General features: G+C 52.0%; 1 protein-coding gene across 1 annotated transcript; it reads left to right on the forward strand.

Moving 5' to 3' along the window:
• Positions 1–9,510: 9,510 nt before the first annotated feature.
• LOC141478491 (olfactory receptor 14A16-like) lies at positions 9,511–10,461 on the forward strand. Its single transcript, XM_074167533.1, has one exon. The coding sequence runs from the start codon at positions 9,523–9,525 to the stop codon at positions 10,459–10,461; it is 939 nt and encodes a 312-aa protein (XP_074023634.1). The 5' UTR covers positions 9,511–9,522.
• The last annotated feature ends 1,311 nt before the right edge of the window (positions 10,462–11,772 follow it).

Here is an 11,772-nt window from a genome sequence, read left to right on the forward strand (position 1 = left end):
CGGCACCACTCGCATCAGTCTCCCAAGTACATCAAAGTCTTCTTCTCTGGAGTCCACCCGTTTTTGCTCTGCTGCTGGCCTTCCTCACTCCTCTTCGGCACCTGGGACCCCACTATTTCCTGGTGACAGCAGCCAAGGCTGACACTGATTTTCACCTCCCTGACCACTCTTTTTGTTTTTTATTTGTTTTTTGCCAGGACCGGGTCCAGGTGAGCATCACCCTTGTTTGCCCACCTGGCAGCTGTGTTAAGAAGTTGTCCCAAGGTCCTCCAGGCTGCTGGCACCCTGTGTCTTTGCCTGGCCAGTGAACGCCAGGGCAACTACTGTTCCCCATAGGAACCTGCTCATTGACTCGGAGACTTCTTCAGGTTGCTGTTAGAAGACTTATTCTGCCTACTGTGCCCGATCAAGTGGGTTATAATGGCCAAGACATTTTCACCCTTACTGGCTTCTCCTCTCATCCTCACTCACACAAGCTCACTCAACCCTTGACCCATCTCATACACGAGCTCCATAGATCTGAGCTGCTCCTTCACTCAGGGGGCATTCTGCTGGTCGTCCTCTTCCCTGCTACTCCCTCCAGCAGAGCCTGTAGCCTTCCATTGCAGCACCACAGCTCAGCAAGATGTCCCACCACATCTCATTCAATCCAAAACCATCCCAGTTCTGTGAGTAGACATGGGACTCCTCCTGGCAGTGCATATTTGGGCCACAGCACCTCAGCTGACTTCTCACGGGGAAACCTGAGCTGTGATCCTGCCCAGAAGAACCATTGTACATCGAGCAGTTCGTGCTGGGCTGGGCTGTACGTACAGAGTGGCCTTCACCCCTGGGCTGTGCTGCACAGATGCCTTGGCCACAGGACAACCTCAGCAGCACATTGTCACACAGGAGCCTGCAGAAAGGTCCCAGTCTGTACCAGACATTTTGCCTCCCGCGTGGCCCTCCCTGTACCCGGCACTGCTGCAGGAAGTTCTCATGGAAACGTCTTATCTGTTTGACTGTCGAGATGATGAATAGTGTTGTTTCCTTGTAAGAAAATCCTGGAGTGGTTTGAATGACCAAAAGAGGAGACTGTCTCCTATGGAGGGGGTCTGCATGGTTGTCTGCATGGTTTGCTGCATTTGGGTCGAAGGCCCATTCAATGCTACACCTCCTGGGGTTCTCACCATCGAAACAGACATGAGATTTGTGAGAAACACCGGCTCACGATTAGAATTTGATAGAGAACAAAGTCGCCGAAGCAAAGATAAAAAAATTACAAATTTATTATACGAAACAGTGCTGAATGTGGTGCATCTCAAAGCAGAGGCACACCTCATCTTTCAGCTTTTAGGTATTTATACCCTATCCCGGCCGCCGGAGTTTCTGTCTCTCTTCTCGTTGGTTGAGAAGTTGGAGCTCACATTCTTCCCAACCGCCTGACCCGTTACAAGTTCAGTTCACACCTTTTCACCTTACAGGGCATACACACACCTCCCCTACGAAATCATTATCCTAAACATGCCTTTGATTACGCTACAATTTATTTCACAGTCTTTGCTACCATCTACTGTCCAGTGTTAGTAATTACAAGCACTCTGGTGGTCGTTTACTTGCTCAGGTGGTCGTATCCCCCTCTTCATCAGCTGCCCTCTAGATGACCTTAGTCCACTCAGCGGTCTTCACAGCCCCCTCAGCAGTTTTACTGTCCAGGCCTGGTTTCTTTGACCTTATCGATACTCCCCTATCTTCTGGGTTCCTGTATTGAAGGCCACATTCCAGTCTGTTTCTCTTTACCTGGATAACGTTCTGTAAACAAGGATCCCTTGACAGACCCAGGGCAGTTCTAAGGATTAGTTGGGTGCCATTGATTAGATTCTACTATCACTAAGCCTCCTTTGTTAGTGCAGACACACTAACAAACATATATCCATTTGCTGAAGCAAAACTTAACCCGTTTCTCACAGTTCACCCCCTTTTCATTCATTACATTTTTGCTGAAGCTCATAACCTTCTTCCCATTTATTTAATAATAACTGTAACCTCTCATTTTGTTCTTCCTTCTGGTGGTCCCTTTTCCTTAGGACCATAATTCTCTGTGGTGTAACATCTTGATTCGAGGCCTTTGCATCTGGTAGACTGGTCACTTGCATTCCTTCTACCACACTAGAAATCCATCTCACTGCACAAGGAATAAAGCAAGGTATGAACAGCAGTCCAGTAGTAGCACATAACGAAATGAAGCCCACCTTTTTCCACCAAGATACTCCAAAAAAGTTATCCCACCAGTTGGCCTCTATCATAGACTTCCATTTTGCATTTTTGCACCGGGACACGTGCTAGTCTTCTGATGTTCGTTGCTAGATCTCTCACAGCTTGCCCGTTATCATCAATTTGAAGACAACAATCTGAAGTGTTAAACTTGCCGCATACCCCCCCTTCTTCTACTAGTAGGTAGCCTAAAGCCAATCTATTCTGGTATATTGCAGTTCGCATCTGTGTTTGTTGGGCCGCTATTAATTCTAATGCTGAGGCGGTCTGATTGGTAATTACTTTGAGTACAGCTTGCAACGTAATTATTCTATCAAGCATATAAACAGGTGTTCGATATCCCCAGCTACCATCTTGTAGAGTCTGACATAAAGGGTCTTGACTTGCATATTCAAACTGCATCGGGAGACATTCAGGATCAATATTGACTGGAGATTGCTGATATCACCCCAGGTGTAAGAAAAAAAATAGATAAAATATTAGAAAGAAGAAATAGTTTCTTATTTTTTAGTATTGTGATACTGTCACTTCTGAAATCCCGATCACTTACTGCATAAGAACCGAGGGATTCCTGAAAACTGCCCAGAGGCTTGGCTTGTTAGGGCGTTTTGCATGTTAATGAGCCAAGTTCCTGAACTGCAGATCCTGAAAGACTGAACAAGCATCTGGAGAAGTAACAGTGGGCAGCAAACCTCCAAGTTCCTGAGGGTGTCAGCAGGCCCCACCGAGGGCCATCACCAGAGAGACCCTGGAGGGAAGGAGCAGGCAAATTGCCACCCCTGGGGACTGGTGAAGCAGAAAGGCAGAAGCACTGGTTATAGGTAGAAAACCACACGTGGGGATGGCTCTGAAAACCTTGGATGCATTTAGTTGATCAAGAGAGCAAAGCCCTGACCCCTGTCCCCTGGGAAAGGGGATTCTTCCCTCATGGGAGTCTCAGGGCTTTTCCTGGGGCAGGGAGAGGTGGGGCTGTGCAAAGCGGGGTGCAGGACAGCAGTGGGATACCTCTCAGCCTCTGTGGAGGTGAGGAGGTAAGGACGCACTGGGGACTTAAGGAACTGCTGTCCTCTTGCGGGCCTCAGTGGCAGAGACAGCAGCCATAGCCAAGAGGACAAGGATTTCAGTTCTGTTGATGATGTTGTTCTTGGTTCTGACCCCACCAAGGCCCTTGGTTGTCCCCACCACAGGCTGTCCTCCACTGTCCTGCGACTGTGCCTGCTTCCTTGCAGACTTCAACTCCCCCCCTGGTTCCTCACATCACTCTGACCCAGGATCTCCCACGCTTTACTGGTGTCTCCCTGTCCTCACTGGCTGTGTCTTCAAACACAAAGATTTCTGAGTAATTGCCGGTGCCTGTGAGGTTTCCACAACTGATCCAGCTTCTTCCAAGGCCCTGCTAATGCTCCCCCAGCTCCCAAGATGTCCTGGCCTCCCGACTTGCTTGAATCCTCACTCCATATCCCAGCACGGAACGGCACACGTACCTTCTGCTGCCGCCTCAAATTGAAGAATCAACCTGCTTCAATTCAACATGACCCCACCTCACCCATGGTATTTCAGATCTTTTCCTACCTCTAACACACCTATTGCTACCCATACATCGCTCTCTCTGCACTCCCCTGTGGTGCACAAACCCTTCCTCTTCCCCAGCAGTGCTGGGCAGTCTTCAGGAACCACCTTTTCGAAGCAGAGGAGCCAGCAATTCCACTCTGCCGTAACTCCAGCAAGCTGGGCAGGAGACCAGCTTGGCTGAAGAGGGAACGCCTCGTGAAGTTCAGGAGGAAAAGAAATGCTTCAGTCTCTGGAAGCAAGGTCAGGCTTCGCAGGAAGATTACAGAGCTGTGGTTTGTATATGCAGGGAGAAGGCAGGAAAGGCCAAAGCTCAATTAGAGTTGAAACTGGCCAGTGTTGTCTCAGAAAACAAGAAGGGCTTTTTAAAGTATGCTAATAGCAAGGGGAGGTCAAAAGAAAGCATTGGACCAATACTTGTTGAAGATGGTCATCTGACTAATAGGGATGAAGAGAAAGCAGAGGCATGCCATGCTTTTTTGGCCTCAGCCTTTAATAATGCAGCTAGAGCTTGGGCTGCCCGGTCCCCTGAGTCGGAGGAGCTCGGCTGTGGGAACAGAGACTGTCCATTTGTGGACACTGAAATCATGAGGCACCAACTGGATCAGATTAATGTTCACAAGTCCACGGGGCCTGATGGGATTCACCCCAGAGCACTGAAGGAGCTGGTGAATGTGATGGCAGGACCCCTGTCGATCACCTACCAAATGTTTTGGGAGTCAGGAGAGGTCCCCCCTGACTGGGACGTAGCCATTGCTATTCCAATTTACCCAGAGGGTGTGAGGGAAGACCCAGGGAACTACAGACCCGTTAGTCTAAGCTCAGTTCCTGGAAAAATTTATGGAGAAGGTTATACTGGGTCCTATTGAAAGGCACTTAAAGAACAGTCAATATGGGTTCACAAAGGGAAAGTCCTGCCTAACTAATTTGATATCCTTCTATGATAAGGTCACCCGCCCACTGGATGAAGGGAAAGCAGTGGATGTAGATTTTCTGGATTTTAGTAAGGCTTTTGATACTGTCCCTCACAGCATCCTTCTGGACGAGCTTCTGGGTTCACGGTGCACTGGGTGAAGAAGCGGCTGAAGGGCAGAGCTCAAAGGGTTGCAGTGAATAGGGCTACCAGTGGTGCTCCTCAGGGTTCAATTCTAGGGCCGGTTCTATCCAATAAGTTTATCAGCGATCTGGACGCAGGAGTTGAATGCACCGTGAGCAAGTCTGCTGATGATCCCAAACTGGGCGTTGCTATTGACCCTCTTGTGGGACAAGATGCCTTGCAGAGAGATCTAGAGAGATTGGAGCACTGGCCGATGATTGATGTGATGAAATTTAACACGTCCAAATGCCAGATCCTTCACCTAGGACGGAGTATTGCCGGGCACAAGTATAACTTGGGAGAGGAGTGGCTGGAGAGCTGCCCTGCAGAAAGGGATCTGGGGTGCTGGTTGGCAGCAGGAGTCCCAGCAGGAGTCCCTGGGAGTCAGCAGGGAGCCCTGGCAGCCAAGAGGGCAAACCGCACGCTGGGGGGCATCAAAGACAGTAGAACCAGCCGGTCGAGAGAGGGGATTATCCCACTGCATTCGGTGTTGATGTGGCCTCACCTTGAATAGCGTGTGCTGTTCAAGGCCCCACCATTTAAGAAGGGTGTGAAGGTCTTTGAAAGCGTCCAGAGGAGGGCATTAAAGCTGGTGAAAGGGCTGGAAGGCATGATGAGGATCGGCTGAGGACTTTGGGCTTGTCTAGTTTGGGCAAAAGGAGGCAGAAGGATGACCTCCTTGTTCTCTACAGTCCCCTGAGGTGGGGAAGTGGAGAGGGAGGTGCTGGTCTCTTCTCCCTGGGAACCAGGGATAGGACGCGTGGGAATGGTTCAAAGCTGGAGCAGGGGAGGTTTAGAGTGGACATCCAGAAGCTTTCCTTTACCGAGAGGGTGGTCAAACACTGGAACAGGCTTCCCAGAGAGGTGGTTGATGCCCCAAGCCTGGCAGTGATTAAGAGGCATTTGGAAATGCCTTTAAATACACGCTTTAACTTTTGACCAGCCCTGAATTGGCCGGGCAGTTGGAATAGATGATTGATGTAGGTCCTTCCAATTGAAATTATTCTATTCTATTCTATTCTATTCTATTCTATTCTATTTGATTCCCAAGTTGTCAGAACCCCTCGATCCTGCCCCACCACTTCATGTCTGAGCTTGCTCAAGTAACCCCTGACTTGCCCCACATCCACTGCTGGTTGTTCTCCTCCAGAGTCCTGCTTCAAGGAACACAGGCCTGGGAGACCTTATGGCTGAAGACAAAGAGGACAAAGAGGACCTCAGACACATCTGCACCTTCTCTGACAAAATTCAGCAGTAGCCACACCTGTAAAGAGGAAATGAAATGTCCCTGAGGAGAGCAAACCCTTCGGACCAGAGAGACGCAGGGCTGGACTGCGCGGCCCTGGCAGGAGAGGGCTTTGCTGCCTGTGGTGTCTCTGCAGCCCTGGAGGGCCTGTGGTGCAAGTGAAGCTGATCTCCAGGAAGGACAAGGTGCTCTTGAAAATGTCCTTGGCTACGGACAACCTGTGATCCAACACTGTGAAAACCATTGCTCTGTTCCTTGATTGCATCATCAAAGGAATGACTAAAGGATGTGGGAGCAGCACTGCCAGCATCTACTGGATGGAGAAGGGACAGGACTTGACCCCCTGCGGTTGCTTTAATGAAAACCTTGAACATGTCTGAAGGTCTCCTGGGGTCTGTGACGATGTGGCTGCTCTGAATGGGGACGGTGTTCCTGCAAGTCCTGTGCTGTCCCTGCTGGCTGCGTGCTGCTGTGCTGGAGAGCCCTGGCACCTCAGGCAGCACCACAGGATGGAGTCAACCTCCAAATTGAGCAGCTGCCCTGAGTTAGGTGAGGCCTTGGAGGGGTGTCTCTGAGAAACCTGCCCTCACTGCCCCTGGAGAGCTGGTAAATGCAGCTGGTGGAGAAGAGAGAGACTTAGCTCTCCTGATGGCAATGACTCCGTTCTCTCAGAGGAATAGCTCTATGGGCTGCCCTGGACACAATAAGCAGGATCAGCTTCATGGCCCTAAATGGGGACATCTGCTGTCACTTCAGCTGGCCAAAGGCATGCTCCACCAGCCTCCGAGGGAGGAGGTGGTGAGGAGGAGGAGATGAGCCCAGGTGCTGCCCAGTCCTTCTGAATGTTTCCATCAGTTATCTGCAAGTGTCTTGGACCACCTCTGGCACCTCAAATGCCACCTGTGGTTTGCATGGGTACAGGAGGTAGAGGAGATTCCTCCCTTTCACTGCCTGGGTGTCCTGTCTCACAGTGACCTCAAGAAGAGGTCATTCTTGGACCTAACTCTGTCTCTGAGAGGGGAAATGCCACTGCTGGAAAGAAGTGTCTCTCCCCAGCGGAAGGAATAAACATCATTAATGACTTCAGTTGGTTTCCGAGTCAGTTGCCCTGGAGCCCCAAGGACATCTGTGAGGGAGCCCAGAGGGGCCAGAGGAAGCGATGCCTTGGGCTGTTGCTCTGCTGCTGAGCTGGGCCGGGCTCCTGGGATGGAGGGAGCTCCTGGCCATGGGGCAGCGCGGCAGAGAGACAGCTCTGCCCAGGAGCAGCTCCTCTGCCAAGCGCAGCAGGGCTGAGGGCACTGCCTGCAGGCACCGAGGGGAGACAAGAGATGTGAGAGAGAGGTAAAGGCAGTCTGGGGTGGTGAGTGAGAGCTCACCAGGGGGAGAAATCTTCCCAGGCTTTGACACGGTAAGTCTCTGGCTGCAGGGCAATGCAGCTGAGTTCCTGGAAGTGTCTCCTAGACCTGGCACATGCCACGACAGATAGGACCTGTCAGGAAGGTTCTGCTGGGTTTTCTGGTGTGGAGGAGGAGGACATGCTTCAGAGAAGGCCTTGGGGCATCAGAGGCGTGAAGCCGAGTGTGCAAACAGGGCTGCCCAGGGCTGTCCATCAGAGCAGGGACCCTACACCCCAGGGCACTGTGTGCTGGGAAGGGATTCTGCTGCTGCCAGGGTCAGCTGTAGCCTGCCCGGGGAGTGTGGGGAGAAGCTGTGGGTGGAAGGAGTGACCACCACAATGGCAGGGTAGGGACGAGCAGGTGAGGGCACGGTGCCTCTGCTGTCAAGAGAGTGCTGCACGGGTCAGAGCTTCTCACAGGTTAAGCTCTTCCTCGTGCCATTTCTAAGGGGACTTCTCAGGAAGCACATTCACTCAGCAGCATCTTCCCCTTTGCAGCCGCATCAGGTTTTGTGTGATCTGCTCTTTAGCCCCTGCACACGCAGAGATGCCCCTGGGAGGTGTTTGCAGGCAGAGGTGGGCGCCCAGCGGGTGGGATGGGGTTTGTGAGCACTGGCAGGAGTTGAGCTGGGGACAGGGAGACGGCTCCTGGCAGCAGAGACATGGGCAGGGAGTGAGAGGGAGCTGCCGCCAGAAACGCTGGGGAAGGGGATGTGGGCACCTCCCTGCTGTCCCTGCAGCACAGACACCTTCCCCTGAGCAGCTCCTCCCTGGTCTCCTTTCCCAGCCCAGGCAGAGCCTCTGTCCTCAGGCCCATGGGGTCTTAGCTGCGCATCACCCCTGCGGCAGCCAGAGCCCAGGAAAGGGCAAACCCCTGATTTCCATCTTGTTTGTGTGTCCCTCCTCCCTTGGCCAGGAGCATTGTGGCATTTCACTGCCGTCCCCTCCTGCCTGTGCTGCCCTGGTTCTCACCATTGGCTTTCCTGAGTCGGTGCCGGGGGTGGGGGTCGGGGGTGGCAGATTCAGCTCCTGTTCAGACTCCCATCCTTTGGGTCCTGCTCTACAGACGTGTCTAGGGGAGAAACGTGCCCAAGTCTCCTCCAGGCCAGCTCAGGACATTCAGCTTTTTCCCTGGGGTGTCCTGTGGGGCTGCAGGGTGCCCTCCAGAAGGGCACAGCTCTCCCAGAGTATCTCTGTGCTGCCCAGGATGCCCATGGAGAAGACATCTGGGTGCTGAGGCCATGGAAATGCTGCTGGGCAGCGTTAGATGGGCCACTGCAGTGGTCCCTCTGTGTCCCAGTCTGGGAGGGGAGAGATGAGAAAGGGCGAGGAGTCTGTGAATCTGCTCTTTGAACCTGGATTCCTCTGCTCTCTGCAGCGTCCTCTTTCTTTTTAGGGGGACATCGGAGTGTGACCCTCCTCCAGGTCCAAGCTGCCAACGCAGGGCAGCTGAGAACAGGACCGATGGGCAGAGCAGCTCTCCTCTCTCTGCACTAAGGGACAGTCCCTTTGCTGCTGAGGATCCACAGGATTTCACTTGGAATGCATTAGAAATGTGAGGGATTTCAAGCATCCAAACCCACTCCTAAACGTGGCAGGTGAATCTAGAACACATTAAACAAAACAAAATCCCCTCAGCTCAGTTCTGCAGCTGGGAAAATTGCAGAGAACAGAGACAAAAAGTTCTTTGATGTCTCACAAGTACATTTAATTTGAGATCACCCTGCGGCACCGTCAGAAGGACTCCTCAGTTTCCCATTCCAGAGTCCCTGCTCCCAATGGCACCCTCATCCAGCAAAAGCCAGGGCTCAAGTGAGGGAGCTGCAGAGAGTTCTTCCTGAAAAGAGAGAGCCTGAGTGGGGGGTTGCAATGAGACATGCAATCAGTTTTGCTCAGAGAAGTCAGGCTGAACTTTGTACTGCCTTTTCCTTCTCAACAGATAACCACAGCCAGTGGTAGCAAATGTCCAACAGCAGCTCCATCACCCAGTTCCTCCTCCTGGCATTCGCAGACACACGGGAGCTGCAGCTCTTGCACTTCGGGCTCTTCCTGGGCATCTACCTGGCTGCCCTCCTGGGAAACGCACTCATCATCACCGCCATCGCCTGTGACCACCGCCTCCACACCCCCATGTACTTCTTCCTCCTCAACCTCTCCGTTCTTGACCTGGGATCCATCTCCACCACTGTCCCCAAAGCCATGGCCAATTCCCTGTGGGATACCAGGGCCATCTCCTACTGGGGATGCGCTGCCCAGGTCTTCATTATTTTCTTTTTCATTGGTGCAGAGTACTCCCTTCTCACTGTAATGGCCTACGACCGCTACGTTGCCATCTGCCAACCCCTGCACTACGGGACCCTCCTGGGCAGCAGAGCTTGTGTCCACATTGCAGCAGCTGCCTGGGGCAGTGGGTTTCTCAATGCTCTCCTGCACACGGCCAGTACATTTTCCATCCCCCTTTGCCAGGGCAATGCTGTGGACCAGTTCTTCTGTGAAGTGCCCCAGATCCTTAAACTGCCTTGCTCAGACTCAAACTATCTCAGGGAACTTGGGCTTCTTGTGGTCAGTGCCTGTTTATTCTTTGGATGTTTTGTTTTCATTGTGGTGTCCTATGTGCAGATCTTCAGGGCCGTGCTGAGGATCCCCTCTGAGCAGGGACGGCACAAAGCCTTTTCCACGTGCCTCCCTCACCTGGCCGTGGTCTCCCTGTTTGTCAGCACTGGCTTCTTTGCCTACCTGAAGCCCCCCTCCATCTCCTCCTCACCCCTGGATCTGGTGGTGTCATTTCTGTACTCGGTGGTGCCTCCAGCTGTGAACCCCCTCATCTACAGCATGAGGAACCAGGAGCTCAAAGAAGCTTTGAAGAAACTCATTCAATGGGTTCACCTCCAGCAGCAGTAGAGCTGCCCATCTCTCCTCACAGACTCTTCTTAGCTTTTCTCAGGGTGGTTTGTGCTTCATTTCTTTTTCATCTGTGGTCATCGTGTTCATACAGGAATGTCTGTATTCGCTCCACATCTCCAGAAGCATGATCCTACTGTGCTGAACAATACAGAGGCCTTTGGTAAATGTGCCATCACGGTGTCAGAGCTGGCTTCCTGAGGAGCATCTCTGTAATCAAAGGGCAGCTCTCCCAAGGGCAGCTCCTGAAGCCTGGGCTCTTCTTCCTGCTGAAGGCAGGAGCAGGCTCCAGGAACTGCACTCGCCATGGCTGCTGCTGAGCTTGGTTCTCGGAGGGTTTATGGGGAGAGGGCACTGGGAGACATTCTGGGGAGAGAGGGCTGGACCCAGGTCTCACTAATTTTAAGTATCTGTCCTGGGTTGGGTGTCACAGGACTAACTTCTCTTACAGTGCTGGGGAAAACTGCACTTTTAGAAGTCTCTAGTGTCTGAATTCATGAAAATATTTACTTTATAGCCAGCCAGAGTCTGTGGGATTCAAGGTCTCGGTGTTTTTGAGCCTTGCCAGGTGCAGGCACAAGGAGGAGCAAGGCCTGGGCATTTGGCCTGGGCTGGCCAACAGGATTATTTCATACCATGATCGTCACATTCAATATAAATTAGAAAAGTTTGTTGTGTAGTTTCTCTCTCCCTTGATGGTCATGGTCCAGAGAACTCCTCGCCCCGGTTCTGGACCCCTGAGCCCTTCCCTTCCCCCCAGAGCCTCAGCCCTTGCAGTGTCCAACCTTTGCTGTTCCTGCTGGGAGTGCACAGCTTCCTGCTGATGGAATGGGCTGAGAATAATTATTGTATATCTTAGATTAGTATCGGGATTGATACTGGTTCTTTAGTATTATTGTCAATTATTTAGTCTTATCCTATTAAATCTATTTATATTTCAACCCTCGTGTTTCTTTTTGTTCCCCGATTCCCCTTTCTGGGTGGGGAGGGGTCATTGGGTGAGAGAATAATTGTCTAAATGACCATAAATTGTTATGGGTTTTCTCAAACCGTAACAGTATCCACAAGCAAACAAGGGCTCTGCCATCCCAGGGGAGGCCGGTGGGACCCTCCAAAAGGAGACTGGAGAGTGATTCGTGTGTCCTTCAGTAAAAGCCCATGGATGGGTCAATGTGCACGTGGGAAAACATCCTGAGTCATGAAAAAAGCTCTGAGCCCATTCCACAGCTGTAGACCCCTGGGAAGGAGCTCAGTGGCAGTGCGGCCCCTCCAGCTGATTCTGCTTCCCTCCCTGACCAGCACAGCCAGTGT

This window comes from Numenius arquata, unplaced genomic scaffold (assembly GCF_964106895.1).
Source record: "Numenius arquata unplaced genomic scaffold, bNumArq3.hap1.1 HAP1_SCAFFOLD_49, whole genome shotgun sequence".
In the NCBI taxonomy this organism is placed as follows: Eukaryota; Metazoa; Chordata; class Aves; order Charadriiformes; family Scolopacidae; genus Numenius; species Numenius arquata.

Excerpts from the sequence above, each read along its gene's own strand:
- LOC141478491 (XM_074167533.1), top strand. The coding sequence starts at position 9,523 with ATGTCCAACAGCAGCTCCATCACCCAGTTCCTCCTCCTGGCATTCGCA.